The 19,724-nt window shown below is 40.7% G+C and overlaps 1 protein-coding gene across 1 annotated transcript in view; it reads right to left on the reverse strand.

The window, feature by feature from the left end:
- The window catches only part of LOC122396800, a 184,521-nt gene that overhangs the window by 110,665 nt on the left and 54,132 nt on the right, over nucleotides 1-19,724 (reverse strand). The window contains exon 3 of the mRNA XM_043395487.1: nucleotides 8,735-8,810. Coding sequence (XP_043251422.1) covers nucleotides 8,735-8,810 — 76 coding nt within the window. The remainder of the gene's footprint in view (nucleotides 1-8,734; nucleotides 8,811-19,724) is intronic.

Below are 19,724 nucleotides of genomic sequence, written 5' to 3' on the forward strand. Positions count from 1 at the left end.
TTCTAAGTTTAATTTCACATTTACTTTGACACTATGCACCGCAATAAGTTTGGACAATTTCTATTGACTGGTGTACGATAAAACTGAATTATGAATTGTTCATTTAACTGGAAATGATCACCATCCGTAGTGAACCTGCCTTCTACATTTTAAAATATATCTGAATTTTTTTATCCCACGGTTAGTTTGAAGACACACGCAGACAAAATTAAATTTTTGAAATAGATTGTGAGCAAACTGGTTGAATAAACGAAGTTTGACGCGAAACTAACTATGACGTCATTGCATCGTCACCCCTCGCCCGAAACAAGGTTGGCTTCAAAGCACGATAAAAGGAGCGTCGAGAATGGACAACTGTTCTAATTACATTAGAACGACGCGCGAGATTAAATTTGCGTGCAGGATGTGACGCGCAATTTATAGGATTCGTGGCTCTCGTTTTGACGAAGATAGAAAAAATGGCAAAGGAAAAAGTTGAACGGTATAACATGCACCTTTCTATAACGTCACTTTTTTCGTCGGTGCACTGATGCACCTGCAAAGTGCAGGCACACTTTTTTTAATGGAACCGAATATTCATTTTAGTCGGATTCACTTTTCTCGTTATTTTAATATAATTTTACAAATTGTCTAGAACGACCGACAAGGAAACGATTCAATAAGTATGATAGCTTTAAGTAGTACGTTGTTATTGAAATAATTTTATTATCATTCGTTATTGAGTCACGAAAATTAATATGTATTAATATACTCGAATTTTATACTATAATAAATTCCAAACGATTGATGTTTTCAATCAATATAGAACCTCCATAATGTTTGGTATTTTAATTTAGACGCCTTCTAGCAATAAATCCGAAAAGACCCGAATACAAACGAGGATTAAATTCGTAAAATATTAAATTCCGCCCGAAACGGACACCGTGAAATAATTTTATCGAAATAATGCCGCGGCTCTGTTCCTGACGCTCTTCTCGAGCGCTCGTCCGACCAAAAGAATTATGACAACCGGTAAAGAGCGAAAGAAAACATAGGGGTAGTCCTCCAATTATCCGCACGAGTCGAGCGCCTTTCGAAAGGGTCAAAAGGACGAAAGAATCCATTTATCGCTGCGGCCGGTCCACCGGTCAAAGCGCGAAACCATTTAGCCGTCGAGCGAATCCGAAATAACGGCACGGTCGCCGCCCCAAATTACCAGCCTACTTTTTTCCCCTGCACGCGCACGAAAACGTCAGAAAAAAGTGTGTACAACGCGTAAAACGCTACGGCCGGAAAATGGCGACGACCTGCGTGACCGAGGACGCGAATTGCAGGCGGCAAAAGAGGGTAGCGCGGAGAGCTGGAACGAGAACAGAGAATCGGGACGAGTGTCCGTCCAAATAGAAAAGTCAGTTTCGCTGTTTTAACGGGCCGCAGTAATTACGGTTTCGGTGTTTCACCGGTGTTAACAGTTTGTATCTGGCTCTGACATCTATCCGACTCCTCCGTCGCGCACCCTCCTTGCGGCTGGTCCTCCCAGACAGACGCAATTTTCCAATTCGGGAATAACGCTGTCCGACCGAGTCCCACCCTTCCCGACTCGACCTCTTTCTATCGCGTCCGGATAAATACTGATCGAGCGTTGATCGTTGAACGTATTCGTTGTTGATAAAGTTACCCTTCTCAGGGGCGACGTTCCATGACGCGCGAGAATCATGAATCACGTTATTATCTCCCGTCTGATCGAGGATCGTTCGTCTTTCGTTAAACGAGTTCGATTTGCACGCGTTGTATTTTATTTACAGCCGTCACGATGCATTGCTTTCGCAATTGCAATGCAAATCTTTCGTCTACGATCTGTGAGAAGGGACGGTACTCTGATCGAGAACTAAAAGATTTGCGTTGAACGCGGATGCACATTTCAGGTGTGTGTTTCTTAACACAATCGAGTCAAAATGAATTGTTTACAACATTTATTATGCAAAGTTAGTATTTTCACTCGGTAGGTATTTAACACTTTGGTTGGTACGTCACTAATTAATAAAAAACTAATTCTCAACTTGAGACGTCGAAAAAAATAAATTTAACAAGATCAATGAACTCCAGCGAGGTTACGAATGCAAATACTAAGACAAATTTTGGATTATACAAAAATATTATCGAATTAATCTAACACAAAATCGTTTCTACCAGCAATATCCCTGAACTTTCCGATGAAATCGCGAGCCTAATTTGCGACGATGAACCCAGCAGCAGTTCCAACGACTGAAACGGAGCCAACGCGCTCCTAGATGCTGCCCTAAATGCGTTTCCAATCTCCTTTTAAGCCCGCGAAGATTCTGCATACTTAACGCCTAAGGAGGACTTTTTGGCGCGAAGTTCTCCACCCAGCGCGGAAAGTCTTTCGCGCTTTGAATATGAAAGTGCTATGAGTCGTGCCGAGTGCGTCGTTAGAACGTAAACTGCCATTCGACGGGCACGTCGCTTTTGTACGATGGCATTTTAGACTTTTAACGGCGTTGCTGCGTGCCGCGATAATGGCAATGCAAGCGAGACGATGGGTTTAAAGTGTTACAGCGAACTGAAAAAGTTCGCCGTGTTAATTCCCTGTACGCAAAGTAACGCGACACGTTTCTCGTGCACGGCGAAATTTTATTCATGAAACTCTTCTGTTTGCTATTGCGGGCCAAGGGAACGCTTTGACAAGATTACAAGATCGCTTCGATGATCGTTAAACTTGCCTAAAATTACCTAGTGAAATATAATTTTAATATAAATAAATATTATGCTACACACGGAGCAATATAGATTCGCAAGCGGGGAGGCAAAGTGCTCGTAAAAAAATGAAATCAAAAATTAATTTGTAGGGAAATATATCTCGCAAACTACCCAATTAACGTCGAGATGTTTCCCCCGGGGTATTAAAAAAAAAGACAAATAAAAAACGACGAACGTGAAATATCTTCGAAAAGTATTGGGATCGCTGGTCCGACCGTTCAAAGAATTTAATGAGCTCGTTAAAAGGGAGCCTCCTATGCGTGGTGCGTGCATGAGCGCAATCGCCACGACCACAGGCGTAGAAAAATTCCGCGGTAAGTGACGTCGCAGCGAATAGATCGCGTCTAACGGATCAGCGGATGATCCAAGTTCGAAAAGGTTCGAGGACGATCGGCTGAGAGCCCTCAAAGTAGCTCAACGACTCGTTATAAATTGCCGTCGACTGCTCCGTCTTGGATTCCACAGAAACGCGACGTAATGGCGCGGAGGAGAAGATCGAGGGGTTGGGATCCTCTATCGCGAAGTTCCTTCCGACTGGTAAAGGAAGGAACGGAATGAATTAATTCCGTAAGGACGAAAACTCGAGGACAAAGACAAGATGCAGGATTCAAAGGACGCAATTGGATTCGAGAGCCCGACGCGAACGGGGGACGCTTACACAGGGCTATCTCTGTTAGTCTGCTGATACAGTGGCGAGCCTCCATCTTTCCCACTTCGTCGTCGCCTACGCGCCAAAGTTTTACACCCCTCCTACGTCTATTAATTGTTTTTTCTTGTTCGTTAATTTATTGCAACGATTTATCGAGCACTAATCCGAATGCAATAAGTCTGATTCGTGAGTTGACAAAATTGTATCTTTCGCTTTTACATTTAAACCGATATCGACGACAGCTTCGTTCGAATACAAAAAGAATACCACGCTAGAGATCTTTCGGTAACGTTTATTGTTGCAATTGGTTGTCATGGAAGCACCGAATAACTTTTGATGGAAACATTTTTCCACCAAAATAGCGTGAACGCCGAAAAAATCGAGGTAGCCGTTAGAATGAACACCCTGTATACTTCCTTTATCCCACAGAGCAGACATGTCAAACGCACAGTTCGACCCATTAGATTTTGCAGCGTCGAGCTTTGTATTTATTTTATTTCACGTAGGATGTGTATTTTGTCGTTCGTGTACTATGATTGAACTGCTTTTTTTCAATATTGACGAACAGCAAGGCGCCTGAAAGATCAGGATCAACTAATAAATATCTTTCTCAACTTTAAGAAGAATTCATATTCTGCACTTTTTCGTTTACGAACAATCTGACCAATATTATCGTTGTAATACATTTTTGAGATGTCAGAGAGAATATGTGTAATCGTTTCTTGATAAATTAAATTTGAATACTTATGAAGAAACAAACTTGTGGATCTTTTCTAGCGTCTTCGGCTAGGATCGATAGCTGCATAAACCGCTTTTGACAAAGTGCTCTCTAATTAATGCTCTCTGAAATATCGCTGTCCCCAGGAACCGCCTAATGATTTCCTTGACCGCGGGTCGAAAGAGAAAGGAACGAATCGAAATCACTCCGTGAGGACAGAACCGAGTCGCCTAATTGGATCCGCGAAGAGCCTACTATAGCGACACGATGCCTTCGCGCGCTGACTTTATATCCCTTCTTTCGGAGAATTTCGGGAATTACGATTAAGAGCTTGCGAAACAAGGTTGGAAACTACGAAGTAGTTGCTCCACATTTTGCATAATTTATCGCAAACTCGCGAAATGCGTTTCAAGCCAGAAGCCAAGTTAAGGAACTGCGAAATGGAGGAGAAAGACAATTAGGTGCCGCGACACGTTGAATAAATGGAGGACTCGAAAAAGTTGTCATGCCAGCAAAAAGCTATTCGTGTATTTAGGTACATATTATTGCTCTTTACTTCAGTTGTGACTTCGAACGTTTCGTGGCGGAACGGTGAATTCGCAAAAACGGGACAAGTGCAATCTGAATTTATTAGGTATGTTTGCGGAGTAAATACACTGGAAAGGGAAACGTTTAAGAAAGATATTTACGAGCGAGCTGCTAAGAAAGATAGAAAGTGTCGCGGATTACAGCTCTGGAACACACGAGTATGAAAAAGTATCAGGCTATGGCACGAGGAATTCTATTTTTTATTAACTTTCGTCCGAAAATATTTTACTGGTAATCTATATTTTTGGTTGACGTCAGCTGAATCTTAAATCCCGACCTTGTATTCCTGATATTTCGCTATATATACCCTTTTTTTCCACCCTCTCTCGATCCATTCACTTCTCCTCGGATCCATATCCTGCAACAGGGTTTCCGTTTTCCTTTATTTTCTCTCGTTTGTCTCATCAGCACACCCTTTAAACTCTTTTTCCCGTTCCATTGTGTTCACTTTTTCTTTTTTGTTCATTCCACTATCTATTTGATTACGTCTGTCCCCTTCTTTCTTTAAAATCCAGTACTGTAGATGTTTTGTGTCACTTTTAAAATTTGCCTTTCAAAAAATCATCAACAATACTGACACATGTATTTAATATTATAACAACACAGAAATCACTAAAATTCAGAACATATATAAATATTCCTCTATTGATTTTTTTTTATTTGTTGCATTATTCCTTCGCTAGCAGTCTTCTTCTACTCTTCAAGCACTATCATTCCTCGTTTACGTTCGTTTTCTACCCAGCCAAATATACTGGGCTACCATTAACAAAATAAAAGACATCTTTTGTCCTAAAATCTTCGCGTAAAAATAACACCCTAACCACTCTATTCGCCAGATACCTCGACGCCCTGTTTCCTCTACCCAAGAAAGAAAAAAGCCACGAAAGGACCACGTCAGAGGCGTAAAACGAAGCTCACCGAACGAGCCAAAGTATCAGAAATGTTTCGAAGCGTGGAGCAAACGTTGGCAGAAATTTGTTACACCCGCTGGAGAAAACCCCGACACATAAACGAAAGAAAACACACCAAACATCGTACCTTACTTTCGGGATGGATTCTTCTATTTCGCGTCCGCTGGTTCCTCCTTAACAGTTAAAACACACCAACCCACACGTTTTATTATTCTTTCCAGCACCGTTTCTCTTTATCCTTATCCAAACCCATTTTGCTCTTTGTTTCTGTACATTCCACTCCACCCTCTCGCGCGTTTTCTCTCCCCATCCGTGTCTCTACGCATCTCCCTTCGCTAATCCTATGCCCACACTCCCACCCCACCCCACATCCATTTCTCCCCGTTCTCCCCCTTCAGTTTCTCTCCCCTTGGCTTCACCCTTCGCGATCGCTCGGAAACGCCATAGACATTCCCAACCCAGTGAACCGTCCACCCCCGTCGTTCGCCCAGGGTGCAAGCATCACCTCTCGACCGGCGCCCGATTCCACGTGTGCGCTTTCACCGTGACAAAGCCAGATTTAAGCTCCGCTTACGAGTCGGAGCTTTCCAGCTGGCTCGAATTCGCCGGGATCCGCTCGCAACGCGTTGCTCTATAACGATTTTCCTCTCCCTGACGTTTTGTTATCAGCCATAATAGACTGCGTTCCGCGGCACCGAACCGAACAGGAAGATTTAGAGAGACGACCGTGATGTACCCGCGAACATCGAATAAAAAGATACCAATGACCGCGTCCATTGTGCGTCTCGTAATGCGAGACTGTGTCTGCACGCCAAATATTTCCCAACAACTCCGCGCTACGCTGAAACCGATACTTGCCCTGAGATTTTCTGTTCGACGCGATTCTTGAATCTTCGAAGATATTCTGCCTTCGTATGGACGCCAATGTTAGGCGATCACTTGCGTTAGGAGATCAATGTTCGATTCATGATCAGGGGTTTACCGTGGAATTTGTCTCGTTGGAATAATTGACATGGTTTGCTTGATAAGAAAACTGAAACTTCAGGAAATCTAGAAATTCGTTTCCAAGATTAATGAATAAATGATCGGGTGTTGTATTACAATCTTGGTGCATTGATCCTTCCCATCGATAGCTAGGCTCGTATTATACGGCGATTCAACGAAATCGTTCGAGTTCTACCCGGTTTTTAGAGCTCGGACCTAACGGTCAGGTTACGATTACACGGAATCCGATCGTCGATTGCTATCTCACCTGATTTCGCGGATTTATCGAGAATTCGATATCTTCGACTTCACGATCCGTTCGAATAAAATCCAACGAATTGGTACGGAAAAAAAAGTCTTCGAGGAATAAAAAAATGCTTATTGTTCTATGAATGTAACAAATATACCGATAAAGATGTTACCTTTTTACTTAATCTTGTACCTTATGTTCTCCCAATAAGATATTGTATTATGTTCACAGCAAGTATGAGAAAGATGACCGAATTGATTCAGAGAGAAAGCGCAAGACAATTTTGTCATAGTTATTATTAGGTGTTTCGTAAGTGCATTTCCAAACGAAAGTTTCCCACAATTTTGAAACTTTATAACCCGTTAATTATAAGAATTAATTTGTCGAAACAAGGTATCTCGGCGTGCATCGCAATACATCGCCGAGTTTCTCTTTTCAGCGTTTATTTTACTCAAATTAACACACAAATTGTACATGAATATTACACTGCTCGCACGATTTTATAAAAATAGAAATTTGAAAGAATGTAATCAATTTTGATGAATATCAATTAAGCAGGGAAAAATTAAGCAAAAACAAATATCAATTTAAATATAAAAATATTTCAAACGTTTCGTTCATTTATCGTCGAACGTTTGTCAATACGAAAGAAATATCAGTTTTAAAAAAGAATATAGGAACCATTATCCAAATTGTGAGTTGAAAAAATAAAAATTATGAAATATTTAATTCTATAATTTAATTGTTCATCTTCATTTAACAATTGTGTCTTTTATTCGCTTTTTTCCCCGTTTCTGTGAAAAATGCAGTACTGTCGCCAAACTCAATTATCCGTGAGGAACACGTCTTCCACTTCGGCCTTAAAAACACTAACAATTTCGAGTTCCGTTATACTTCTCTGTTACGTGCACCTGTTTCAAGATTAATCTCGCTCGAGGTAGTGGAAAATCAAGTTCAAGAAGAGTGCGGCAAGTGCATTTCTCTTCGTTACACTCTTGGAAACAGGAATGGTTTCAAGGCCAGTAGGTTAATTCACGAAAATAACCGCTCATCGTGAACGTGAAAAAAAGAAAATAAAAAAAGGAGGACGGAAGGGCCTCCTGAAAATAGAATTTGTCTCATAGAACGTTCTATTATCATTACTCTAAATAAAATTTTTCCACGTCTGTATATTCGTTAACATAATAGTATTTTTTTTTATAGTGAAAGACAATCTGTGAGTAATTTTCGATTCGAAAGTTCGACTGAAAACCGTGATTAAATTAACTGCAATGCAACTCTTGTTAAAGGTTAACGAACAACCCCAAAAATTGACAAAACGAAACACCCATAGACGAACGAAACCAGACGATAGTTCTAAATTTAATAAACCCGCCGGGGATTAATAATTTTATCTGGATCGGTCGGAATCGTCGAGAGAAAAGTTAGTTTAAGGGCTCGATTGAATGACCAAGCGAAGGGGACGGGGACAGATTGAATAAACCCTGTTTACGTATCTCGCGAAAAGAGACGGACGTGGAATTCGATGGGGAAAAAAAGAGGAATCGATCGTAGCTGGAAAGGTCGAAGAGAACAGAAAAAGAAGTGCACGTATGGTAACGGACACGCAAAGAACAAGAGAGAAAGAAATAGAAGCTGACACCCCTCCGGTGTGCAATTCTGACGAGCTGGCAATTCGATCCTGAAACAGGACCCAGGAGACGGCATAAAGCTCACTCCAGGCTCGTTTGTTCTTTCTTCCTTCGTTTTAACTCCCCCAAACCCGGCTCGACACTTCACGATCGTTCGTCTGTCGCTATTTGTCTCGCTAGCGTCTCGTTCTTTTTGTCCCCGCGCCTCTGTCTGACGCTGTTAAAGATTCAATTTAATTCACTCACCATGAAGGGCCTTCAAATATGCTTTCCCGGCATTGATCAGCTGCCTCGCTCCTGGGTTGAACTTGTCCAGAATATTCTGCAATCATTAAAGCACAACGCGATTAGAGTTTCGTTCGTCTTGCTTTATGAGCTCTTGATTAAATAATTTTAAATAAAAAGCAATGAATAGGTTCGAACTGAAATCAGTGTTTGAAATACTTAAGAGAATGGTCGTTTCAGAAATCGAAAAAATTTCAAAAAAGTGAGTAAGCAACGAAGAGCATAATTTGGTAATCAGAAACAGTATTATTCAATCGTTATCTCGAAAATTACTGAAATTAAACATAAATATTCAGTCGTATCATGATAGTACTCTTTCTTAAGGTTTATTAACGAGTTTAGAATATCGGTTATGTTACGAATAAATTTGTGGTTTATTTGGCGTGACTCGACAGCTAAATCATCGAACTGTACGCGTTATGAAACAACGAATGCAAAGAGATAAAGGTATAGATAGTCCTCAGTGGCCTCTCCGGAATAGTAACGATAAATTATTGCGCCCAAGTTTGCAACTAAGTAGATGCTTCAGCATGTAAAGAAAAATTATTGCAATTGTTTTATGGAAGTTCTGTAAAGTATGAAAGATGGTTTCCCGGAACAACATCATTTAAAAACTTGGATTCGAGAACAGGTTCCGGTGGCTGGGTTGCATATGAAGAAACATTGTGCGTCTTTCATTCCGGAAAAGAAGTAAATAACTGATGTACAAAATTAATATTACGATACTTAATAATTTCGTCTGATATAACAATTATTATCCACGCAATTATAATCTCTTAGAGTCTCTTTAAACAGACAATCAGAGACATGTTCGTCACCGATCGATACCTATCCGTATTGGCGACTGTTAACGTGCATGAGCTAATCGGATTACATCATTATGACGAATTAGACTCTCGTGCTCGAATACGTGTCAGCCTTCGGTCTTGGAATGCGGTCGACTTTTATAGTCCGCGAAGGAACTCCCATTTGTCACTTGTAAATGTTGTCCTTGCAAATTTCAACCTGTTTTTAACGACAGCCTCGATACATTACACATTATCGTTAAACGTATTACTTAAATCTATGTAGTACTTGTATATATACAGAGACATGAAACATTTTTATACGCCCTGTTCACAGTATACCCCCTCAAGGCAAACAAATTCCAAGCATTTAATAATCGTGTCTTCGCTCATTCGAGAGAAATCTCCTACAAAACGAAGCACGAAAAAACGTCGAGAACTAAGAAACCTCACCGAACTCCAATTCATCCTAAAACAATTCTCCGTCCCCGAACTCCGGGGTCCAAATATCAGACTCCTGGCCACGGTTTCGAGAACTTTGCCCTCGGGATCGTCCGGTACTCGGCCATCCAGAAGCAGAAACCATCAAACGGAGCCGAAAAGTAAACGGAAACAATGTCACCGGAAACTTGCGGCTAGTTGATAGCGGACAGATAGCCGAATAAACAGGATTTTCCTGAAGGACCCCGGAGGACGAATAACGAGAGATGGCGCGGGACTTGGAGCTATCACGAGACCGTGTACGAACGCCTCCGGCATTCCAGCTTTGAGGACGAACCTCCGTCGTCTTCCTGCGTCTATCTCTTCCTGCAACTACCCTCTTCCTCCCGCCACGCGGCCCTTTCAACCGGCGTTCAAGGCGACGCCTTTTGGCTGCCAACGGTCTACCGGACTGCTCGGTATCTCAAGACTTTGGGACAACGGGACCGTGTTTTGCGAGGGTTGGCGAGACGCGCGTTTAACGCCCAAAAACACCGAAATTCTAACGGCTAATAAGGACCCGGTGACGATTTGTCACGATGCGACTGATCCTCCGCGGCATCCATCGTCCGTTGTCGCCACCGGTCCTCCCGCAAAGTGGAAAAGGAACCGATCGGCACAGACAGAATGTTAATAACGGGCTGCTCCGTGAGTAATGATCCGTGTACTCGAAAAGTGGACCGACCGACGCCAGGAACAAACAGGTTCGCGGAACTTCGGTCCTTCCTGGGAAGGAAGTCCAACGACTTCCGCGGAGTAGTTATGAGAGTCGTTCCCGGCGGTCGACGACTGTTCCAGATTCGCGAAGAAACGACTCTCTGGATGTGATTTGTATGTCCATTATATTGGGCGGACCGGATAGCGCTGTCGTTGTTTCCCATTAAATTTTATCGAGAAACTTGAAATACATAAAGTCTCTGTGTTTATGCTCCGAGCCTCGTAAACTATTGCAAAGCTGTTGTCTCGGAAACCAATATTAATAAAACTTTATTTTTTCTATTTTAAAAGTCACTGGACCATTTCATAATATTCGTTCATCGTAGAAGCAACCAATAGAAATAAAACATTACTTTATGTTCTATACAGGATGTACTTACCTCGTAATTGCAAGTTGTTTTCTCAGAAACTAACGGTGATTTTGATAAAATTTTCCTTCGTATTTTAAAAGTCAGTCTCGCAATGTACCGTTGGGAGATATTAAAATCAGTGAGCTATTATATCGAATCGTAGAAAGTGGACCGTACGGTTCAAAGTTGAAACGAAATTACGATGGAAGGCTCGCAGAGTTCGAAGGTCGACACGAACGCGACTCGAGTCGGATAATGGCACCCAGACCCTCGCACAACAAAATAACGAGGCGGGTCCCACGACAGGAAGCGTCTTTGCTTATCGCCGTTATGTAATTTGGCCGGAAACGAAGTAACGAGAACAGTGACATGATCAGAGGCCCGACCGAACTTGCGTGGCCAGTCCCTCCGGTGCGTCGATCGACTGACTTGAATTCAAACTTCCTAATCCGTGAGGGATCCTAAATTCATTGTACCTATGTCAACTGCGTTATGCCATGATATTCCACAGAGGATGCAGCCTCTCAAAGTGATCTGGAATTTGGGTAATGATGCTGGGTGAAAAGGATCTGGAGCTGATTATAGTCGAATGTAAAGGGAGCATCAGTGCATCGGCATTTCGATAGTTCCCGGATCTCACGGAGACTGATACAACTTATAATTGCAGTTAATTCGATCGAAAAATTAAAATTAAAAAGAATAGTTCGGCTCGAGAGCTGCAAACCCGTTTCTACTATTTATATAATCGCCATTTGTGCGTCCGTGCTCGCGGGAAAATGTTGCTCGCAGTTAAAGAAGAGGATTAATTGTCGGGAACGATGAGCTAAACATTTGCCGTGGCTCACGGGAATCCGTTTAATTCACGGAAACATGGTAAATCGTTCGAACGTCAAACGTGATTCCGCTGCACGAGAGTCGTTAAAGCATTGAGAATTTCGATCGACGGCCATTAATCCGCTCGAGGAGATCGACGGCGGCGAAAAACAATCGCGATGGCGAGCACGATCGCTAAACTGTTCGTTCGAACGTTCGAATCGGCCTCCGGCAAAGTAGTATCGGCAAAGAACGCATACGAGGCGAACGCGAACGCTGGTATAGATATCAAATGGTCTATCGCCATCGGAGAAATGACTTGTTTGCTCGCTGACATTCGATCCCACCGATTGAGCAGCATTTATAAAAGGTATTGTTTGGCGAGAGCATTGTTTGCGTTCGAATTTACCTTACGATTACGTTCATTTCCAACGGTGACTGGAAATTTTCACCTTATTCGGTAGATCGTGCTAAATTTGAAACGTTGCATGCACTGTTCGTAGTATTACTTTTACCAACGAGCAGCGATCATTAAACGCGAGATCCACGAAGATAAATTAGTGGATAGTAAAAGTCTCGTAATGAAGGGTGGTTCGCGGGCAAAAAAAGGCTGAGCAACACTCGTAACACTGATCGTTGCTTTTAAGACCAACGTGTCTTCTTATTCTAATAATTACGAAGGGTAAAACAAATTTTATTGAGCGTAGTATACGCTTCATAGAGGCCACGATGGCTCGTGTGTGAAAGCCATCGTAACTCGTAAGCCAAAGGCCTTAGAAATTGAAGTTAATTCACCGTCCTGGATTTCTAATGACATTATGAATAGAACAGAATTAGTTAAACGATCAAACTTGTTCTCCAGGCACGTTAATGTTTCATCTTGGACGTTTCAAGTCTCACAGTTTGATCCACTTCTATTTAATAATTGCAGCAATGATAAATCTGAAGCTTTCTCACTGTACGTTAATGATCTCACGCTTTTTCTACGATTAAAACACCGGAATTGGAACTTTGTGTATATGAAAAAACTTCTAATATGATTATGAAAAATAGTTTATCGCGTATATTCTTTCTATCTTGAAAAGAAACATACCAAAACCTCGATAAACATCATTTCTTTCGTTTATTAACTTCAGATTATTTTATTTTCACATGCAACTTTGTAAACTGCATCAGAGGCTAAAACATCGTTCCACCATATACGTAAATCCACATATTTCCGTATTCCCGCTACTTTGAAGAAGTTATGTGCCGTTGTCTTGCCACGCTTAGAGTATCGTGCTCGTACTTGGAAACTCCATTACAATCAATATCGTATTCTCTCAGAAACGGTACAAAGCAAACTACGTTAATAGGTTACTTGCAAAACGAGAATACCTATAGCAATTAGTGATCACTGATGTAGTAGATGAGCTATAAATCCCAGATTTAATCGCTCTACACTTCAACCGTTATGTCAAAACCAATCAAACGACTTATGGCAAATTCAGCTGTGTAAATCGTATGTTAATGGTTATTGGGACCACTTTTATGGGGTTTTTCTAACTTTACGGTGTTAAGGAACAACTTTTCCAATATTCTCAGAATTTCTACATATTCTCCATTAAAATACGCGTCGTTTGCCCCTTTAAAAATTAAAATCGTCCAATCCGTTCAGAAGTTATGACGTTTTAAAGATACGCATGAAATTTCAGTGAAACAGATCAACGGTATGGTCAGACATGTAATTTTCGGTAATGAATTTTTTTCTCGAAAGTGCGTAGGATTTCGGGGGTATGTCTAACGACCAAAAATAATTGTAATGTACCCCTGTAACTGGAAATAATTTTTTTAGAACGATTTGAAATTTTTTATTTTCGCCGACAAATTATAGGTACCTTTTGAATTTTTTTCTCGAAAGTGCGTAGGAATTCGGGGGTATATCTATTCACCAAAAATGATTGTAATTGACGTCCGGAACCAAACATAACTTTTTCAAAAATATTTGAAAATTTTTTTTTCGTTGAAAAATTTTCCGATTGATATGGAACTTTAAACGTTAATAACTTTTTAACGAAGCCTCAATCAACAAATTGGTACTCTTAATTTTTGTCTTATTTTGGACTCTAGAGTCTTCCAAACAATTTTTTTCCAGAGGTGAACAGAGGATCATTTTTTTGTAACTGGACATAGTGTAATGTGTGTTTACGAGTACTTGAGTCAAATGTAATAGACGCTGATTAAAAATTGCTATTAGTATAAAAGAAAAAACAAGATTTTGATAACGATGATGCTAAAAATTTTACAATATTTCATAAGAGTTTCTACTGCACCTTTGCCATTAAACAATTAAATATGGCCGATGAAAAAAGTTACGAAGCCGTTGGCATCGCACGATGAATTGCAAACAGTTCCAGGATACGTTGGACGGTGAAACGTCAATTGCCACGCGAGTCGGCAAATTTACTCGCGATCCTTTCATCAAACCGGTTCTCTCGGTAAGCATATCATCCTTGACCTCTCGAGCATTAAAAAATATCTCCAAGTACCGTACGTCAGTTATAACCACTAAGTTCCATGTCGTCTGGCAATACAAATTTATAGCCCTATTTTTCTCGACGGACGCCTCCCAGAAAAAAAGTGTACAATTATTTACGACGTTTCTAAATCCAAGAAATGGCATTCCTGGCGAGAAATATATCAGAATTTAAAAAAGCCATCGATGGAGGCAACCTTGTGTCGTCTGAAAACATTATGAAAAATTCTTTCTGAGAAGAAGACACTTTTTGTGAAATACTTTTAACGATAAATTAAGGAATTTAAAAGAAGTCTTGCATTTTGTCTAATCGATTATTTCAATCCTCTGGAGGAGATTCAAACCCAGGATGATTTATGGTTTAAAAAACAAACCAAAGAAAGGAAACATCGATCTCAGAATATTCTAACGCATAAATTTGGACATCGCAAATTTCGCGTAAAATATCATTTCGCGTTAGAAATGGGTACACGTATTTTTACGACGTGTTCCATTACATCTCTGTAATAACCGGAACAGTGAAGTAATGGAGCAATATCTCACCGGCTAGTCGGACCGTCGAGTTATTTTTTACCACTACGAACATTAGACAAAATTTTATATTATAAACGGGACAACGTATCGCTCGCGTCACTGCGACGTACAGAAAACTCCGGCTCATATTTTAACCCTTGCGCTGGTTTAATAAAATCCGTTGCGCGTGATATTTTTCCGCGATTGAAATATCGAAAGTATGTAAAACATTTCGAATCAATTCCGTGGTACGCGCGGCAACGCAACTGCACGGCAGAAACGTCTACTGTCAGAAATATCGACGAAATACGGATCTCAGCGTTCACTAAAATTGCCTGTCGTGCTTCCTGTTACCGAATAAAACACGGATCGTTATGAAATCAAATGGAACAGAACTGAATAGTACACTTCGGTTTCAAGCAATACCGTTACAAGTACGACTGTTATACTCCGAGCACAATGGCCTCCATTGAAAACGTTTTGTCCGCAATAAAAGTGTCTTTCCGCTTCCTGGTGTTTCTTTCCCCGGTCCCTTTCGATTCCCCGGTAAACAGATCACGTATGACCAAGTTCGCTCGAACGCACAAAAGTATATTTTATAAAAATATACGAACTCGACCGAGTTACGGGTATCGATCGAGAGGAAAAAAAAGACACAAAAATTCCGAGGCGAAGGAACGACGTATATTATCGTCAGATATTAAACATTCGATAATCCGATGTGGCAATCTAAAGTATCTGTGCCTGCATTCCTCTGCGATGAGCAACTCGTCGTGTCTTATGAATACTTTCAGACGAAGGCTCTCTTGAGAACGATCACCGTTGCACTTTTACACCTGGTTTAATGGGTTAATGCTCCATTACGTACAATTATCCACTTATTAGAAGTGGCTGGTTAATCGTCTGCGTCCCATTACCGCGTCAGAGAAATTAATATTAAATACGCGTTGTTTACGATCTCCGTTGTAATTGTGCGTATTTTAGTGATTACTTGAATAACTGTGTCAGCGGATAGTATTCCTAATTAATTTGAAGCGTAAAAACTGCTTTTGCGCTGTTCGTAAAATCACGTACGCAATTAAATATCGATTAAAGCGAACAATGGATAAAACCGACATTCGTGTAATTCCCCTATATGAGTTCAAACGTGGATACAATGGAGTCGGGGCAACATGAAATTCGAATGCACGGTGAAAGCACGGTTAATAAACGGTTAAATTACATTCTGACAATGCGAGCCTCGATGATGATCCACATGGTCGACCAGAAACTTCTATCGTTGCCGATGAGTAAACATAATTTGATAAAATACAAAATTAAAAATTGTAAAGGAAACAGAAAACTTACGTGCATGCTACCGCGATTAATAAATGAAAATATCTTTCGTTTCCCGCACACGTGCACTCGATATTAATTACCCTCCTTTTAGATTATCGCTGTGCAAGGTGAGAAATCTGCCTGGTCGTGAACTTTTGCAAGCGACTGTATATGGCAGACGTTCGTGCCCAATTGGAAATTCTGCAAGGACTCCGGAAGGGGTGCAGGAGCAGAAACAAGGTCAATACCGGGCGCAACAAGGTTAAATTTAACCCGGTACCGATTCCGTTATAGTCCACATAACTGAGCTCGCTGCCTAACCGGCGCTGAGCAAGGAAATGGAAGCAACACGAGGGAGCAGGAAGGTTTCTCTTATTGGCAACCAGTTGGTCTCGGTTGGAATAAAAAGCAGACGGAGAGGGAAAGAGAAACGACGGAGAAAGACGGCGCGAGAAGGAGAAGAGAGAAAACGAAGCTGAACCCGGCTAGAAGGCGGAGATGAAGAAGCCAATGAATGTCGACTAACGGTACGCGATGCATGAATATCATGCGCGCCGTTGTATCGGTGCGTGCATACACGTTCAACGTACTTTGTGAATGCCGTACGACAAGTGTAAAAGTAGATAGCAGATATTTTGGAACTGCTGTCACAATGGTAAGAAACTATCGGCTCGAAACAAAGATAATCTCATCGTCTAGGCTGTCCCGTAACGTTTGCCAAAAAAGATAGATTCTTATTGGAAAATAAAAGAATTGACAGATACTGTTAGGTGGAAGAGTAATATATTGCCATTGCTTGTTCGAAAACATCTGACGAGATTTCTGTAGAGGAACATGACTCAAATTGTTGCCTCGATGATGATGGATTCGATTATGATGAGTGATATGGCCTTACAACGTTAGGAAATAGTTGCTGTCAATTTCTCTGAGTTAAACTGAATTTTAAAATACGCAAACGAGTGTCTGAGAGATGGGAACGACAGGAGACAAGCTTGCAGCTTTCTAACGAGCGGTTGATGATTTTAGGAGGCAACGAAAAACGAGGCACTACTGACAGAGAAGGTTACCGAAAAATTGAAAGAATACAGGACGTCTCAACGATGATGGATACGTGTAGGGACTACAAGGATTTCGAGTCTAAAAGAAATCATTAGAGAGTAAAAAATAATTATGGTACGATGTTAAAATGTCCGCTATTGCAAAGGTTCGATTATTTGTTTCAAAGGAAAGAAAATACATATCGTTGAACCGATCCCGAGTGTACGAATCGCTGATACATAGGTTTTGTCTTTCTCCTCGCGTTTTGCGTCCGATTCTCTCCCGTTGGGCTTCTCGATTCTCTGTTTGTCTATCCGTGAATTCATCCTGACTATCTGTGAACGCCATCGGTCGATCTGAATTTCAGATTCCCCGAGCCGCGCTACGGTAAGTAATGTTCGGGGCTTGAAACGTATGATCTGTCAGCGCGGTAGTCGTAACGAATGTAATTTTTCGAGTGTCGGTCGCTCGCTGCCGTTATAATAGCGATGATAGATGCGACACGCCAGTACGCCTTTGTGGTTTCGCGTTTCTCAATAAACCGGGAATGAGTTACGAGCTGTTAAAAGGACTTTCTGGGATTAACTTTTCCCGCCATCGACGGTATCTCCTGCTTTATACCGCGACCATTGACGGACCACCCTTTATTCGATGCTCGTCGCGAAAGCGACGTAAACATTTCTCTTTTTTATCGTAAAATCCATCTACCGTCAATTTTCAAACTGTAATATTTTCTCCAAGACCCTAATCATGTTATAGATTTATTAATTTTATGTCTATGACTCGATATCTGATGTTTAATTCGTTATCTGTTAATTAAAATTAAAGCTGTTCAATATTCTATAATGATCACTGTCGCCTGCGCTCGTAAATACGCCATTATGCAAACGAAAGTTGTCAATTACTGAAATTTTTACACGAGCAACCAGTTGTACGTGTTGCAAGTAACACGCGACATAAAATAAAAGTATCCTTACGTTCGACCTGTCTTTCCAATCGTTAAGTCACGCGATAATTGACAGCACGTTTCGCAATGAAAATTGTCTCTATCGAGACAAAGTGTTCGATGTAGTAAAAAATGCAATTTTCTTCCTTTATTATCTGCCACATTTTTGTTCACCCTTTTTTAAAATAAAATAACAAATTTACTTGTGTAAGATCGTAAACTCCGGAACGTTTTGTTATTCCAATACAAGCAATTGCATTTAACATACGATTTCTCTCTCTCGAATGGAAGTTTCGCGATCAGATCCCCTTAAATTCAGAGACACTCTAAGAAAGTTGAAACAGAACGCCAGAAATCGCGCAGTTAAACACATCTCGCCGCTCAAAGTACAATCTAACGAACCGTTTGGAAGAATAAAATCCGAGCACACGAATTAGAGTCTGCACGAATGCGTTTCAATTACGTTCCGAGTCAAGCTCTTTACAGAAAAATCTGTAGCCTGGCTCGCCGACGGTCGATTTCCTTCGATGTTGAATAAATTTCGTGGTATAAATTCATTCTTCCTCGTAAACTCGATTCAGCCGAGGTGATCCCGCTGGCCGAGAAACAGTCGTAATCGCAAACGGGCCAGAAACGCATTCGTGAAATACGTTTCACGGCGCAGTCTGTAGCCGTCTAAGCAAAGAAAACTCGAAGCAAATCCCTTCTACGATCTTGTAACGCAAGGCGTAAACTTGCTATCGCGTGGACTATAAACGAAAAACGAGGACCTATGGAGAAAGAGAAATGAACCGGTTCTTGTTTAAAGAAAATTCAGTCGAAGCTAGTTTCGAATACGAACCGATACGATCTACGTACAATAGAACCACGATTATCTACAGTAACGAGGAGTAAAACTGTCCAAACTGTGAGATGAAAATATTTACAAAATCATTTACATAATAATTTGTTATTATTTCTTTCCTTTCCCAAAATGATATAAAGCATAAATAGTTTCGTTACTTAAAATATTTACTATCTAAAATTTCGTTTAAAGTACTCGATGTTTCAAATTTTATTTGCAATATTCGTTGTACCGAATAATTAAATCGTTTCATTACTCGAAATATGCGTTATATGAAACACATATTAAATAACCAATTGAAATACCAATTATCTCAAAGTTGATTGAAATATCTTCTAATTAAATTGTTATTTGAAAATTTATTTCGAACATTCGATACGTCGAACTTTATTCGAAATATTTGCAACGTTGTTCTGAGTGTTGTTCTCTCATTCTCGTTTCAAATCAAATTTATTCCAGTCGGGTATAAAATTTCGGTATCGTCGAAACAAATTGAAACATAAATACGTTGTACTACAGTTTGATAAAATTAGCTACTTCGACGGTCACCGTCGTGTGATTTCACGCCCCGTTTGATTTCCACTATTTTCCGAACGTGCGAATACCGGGCTCGGAACGATGAAACGTAACGAA

Source organism: Colletes gigas, unplaced genomic scaffold (genome assembly GCF_013123115.1).
Source record: "Colletes gigas isolate AHSC1104 unplaced genomic scaffold, ASM1312311v1 Colletes_gigas_Sc00008, whole genome shotgun sequence".
NCBI classification, from domain to species: Eukaryota; Metazoa; Arthropoda; class Insecta; order Hymenoptera; family Colletidae; genus Colletes; species Colletes gigas.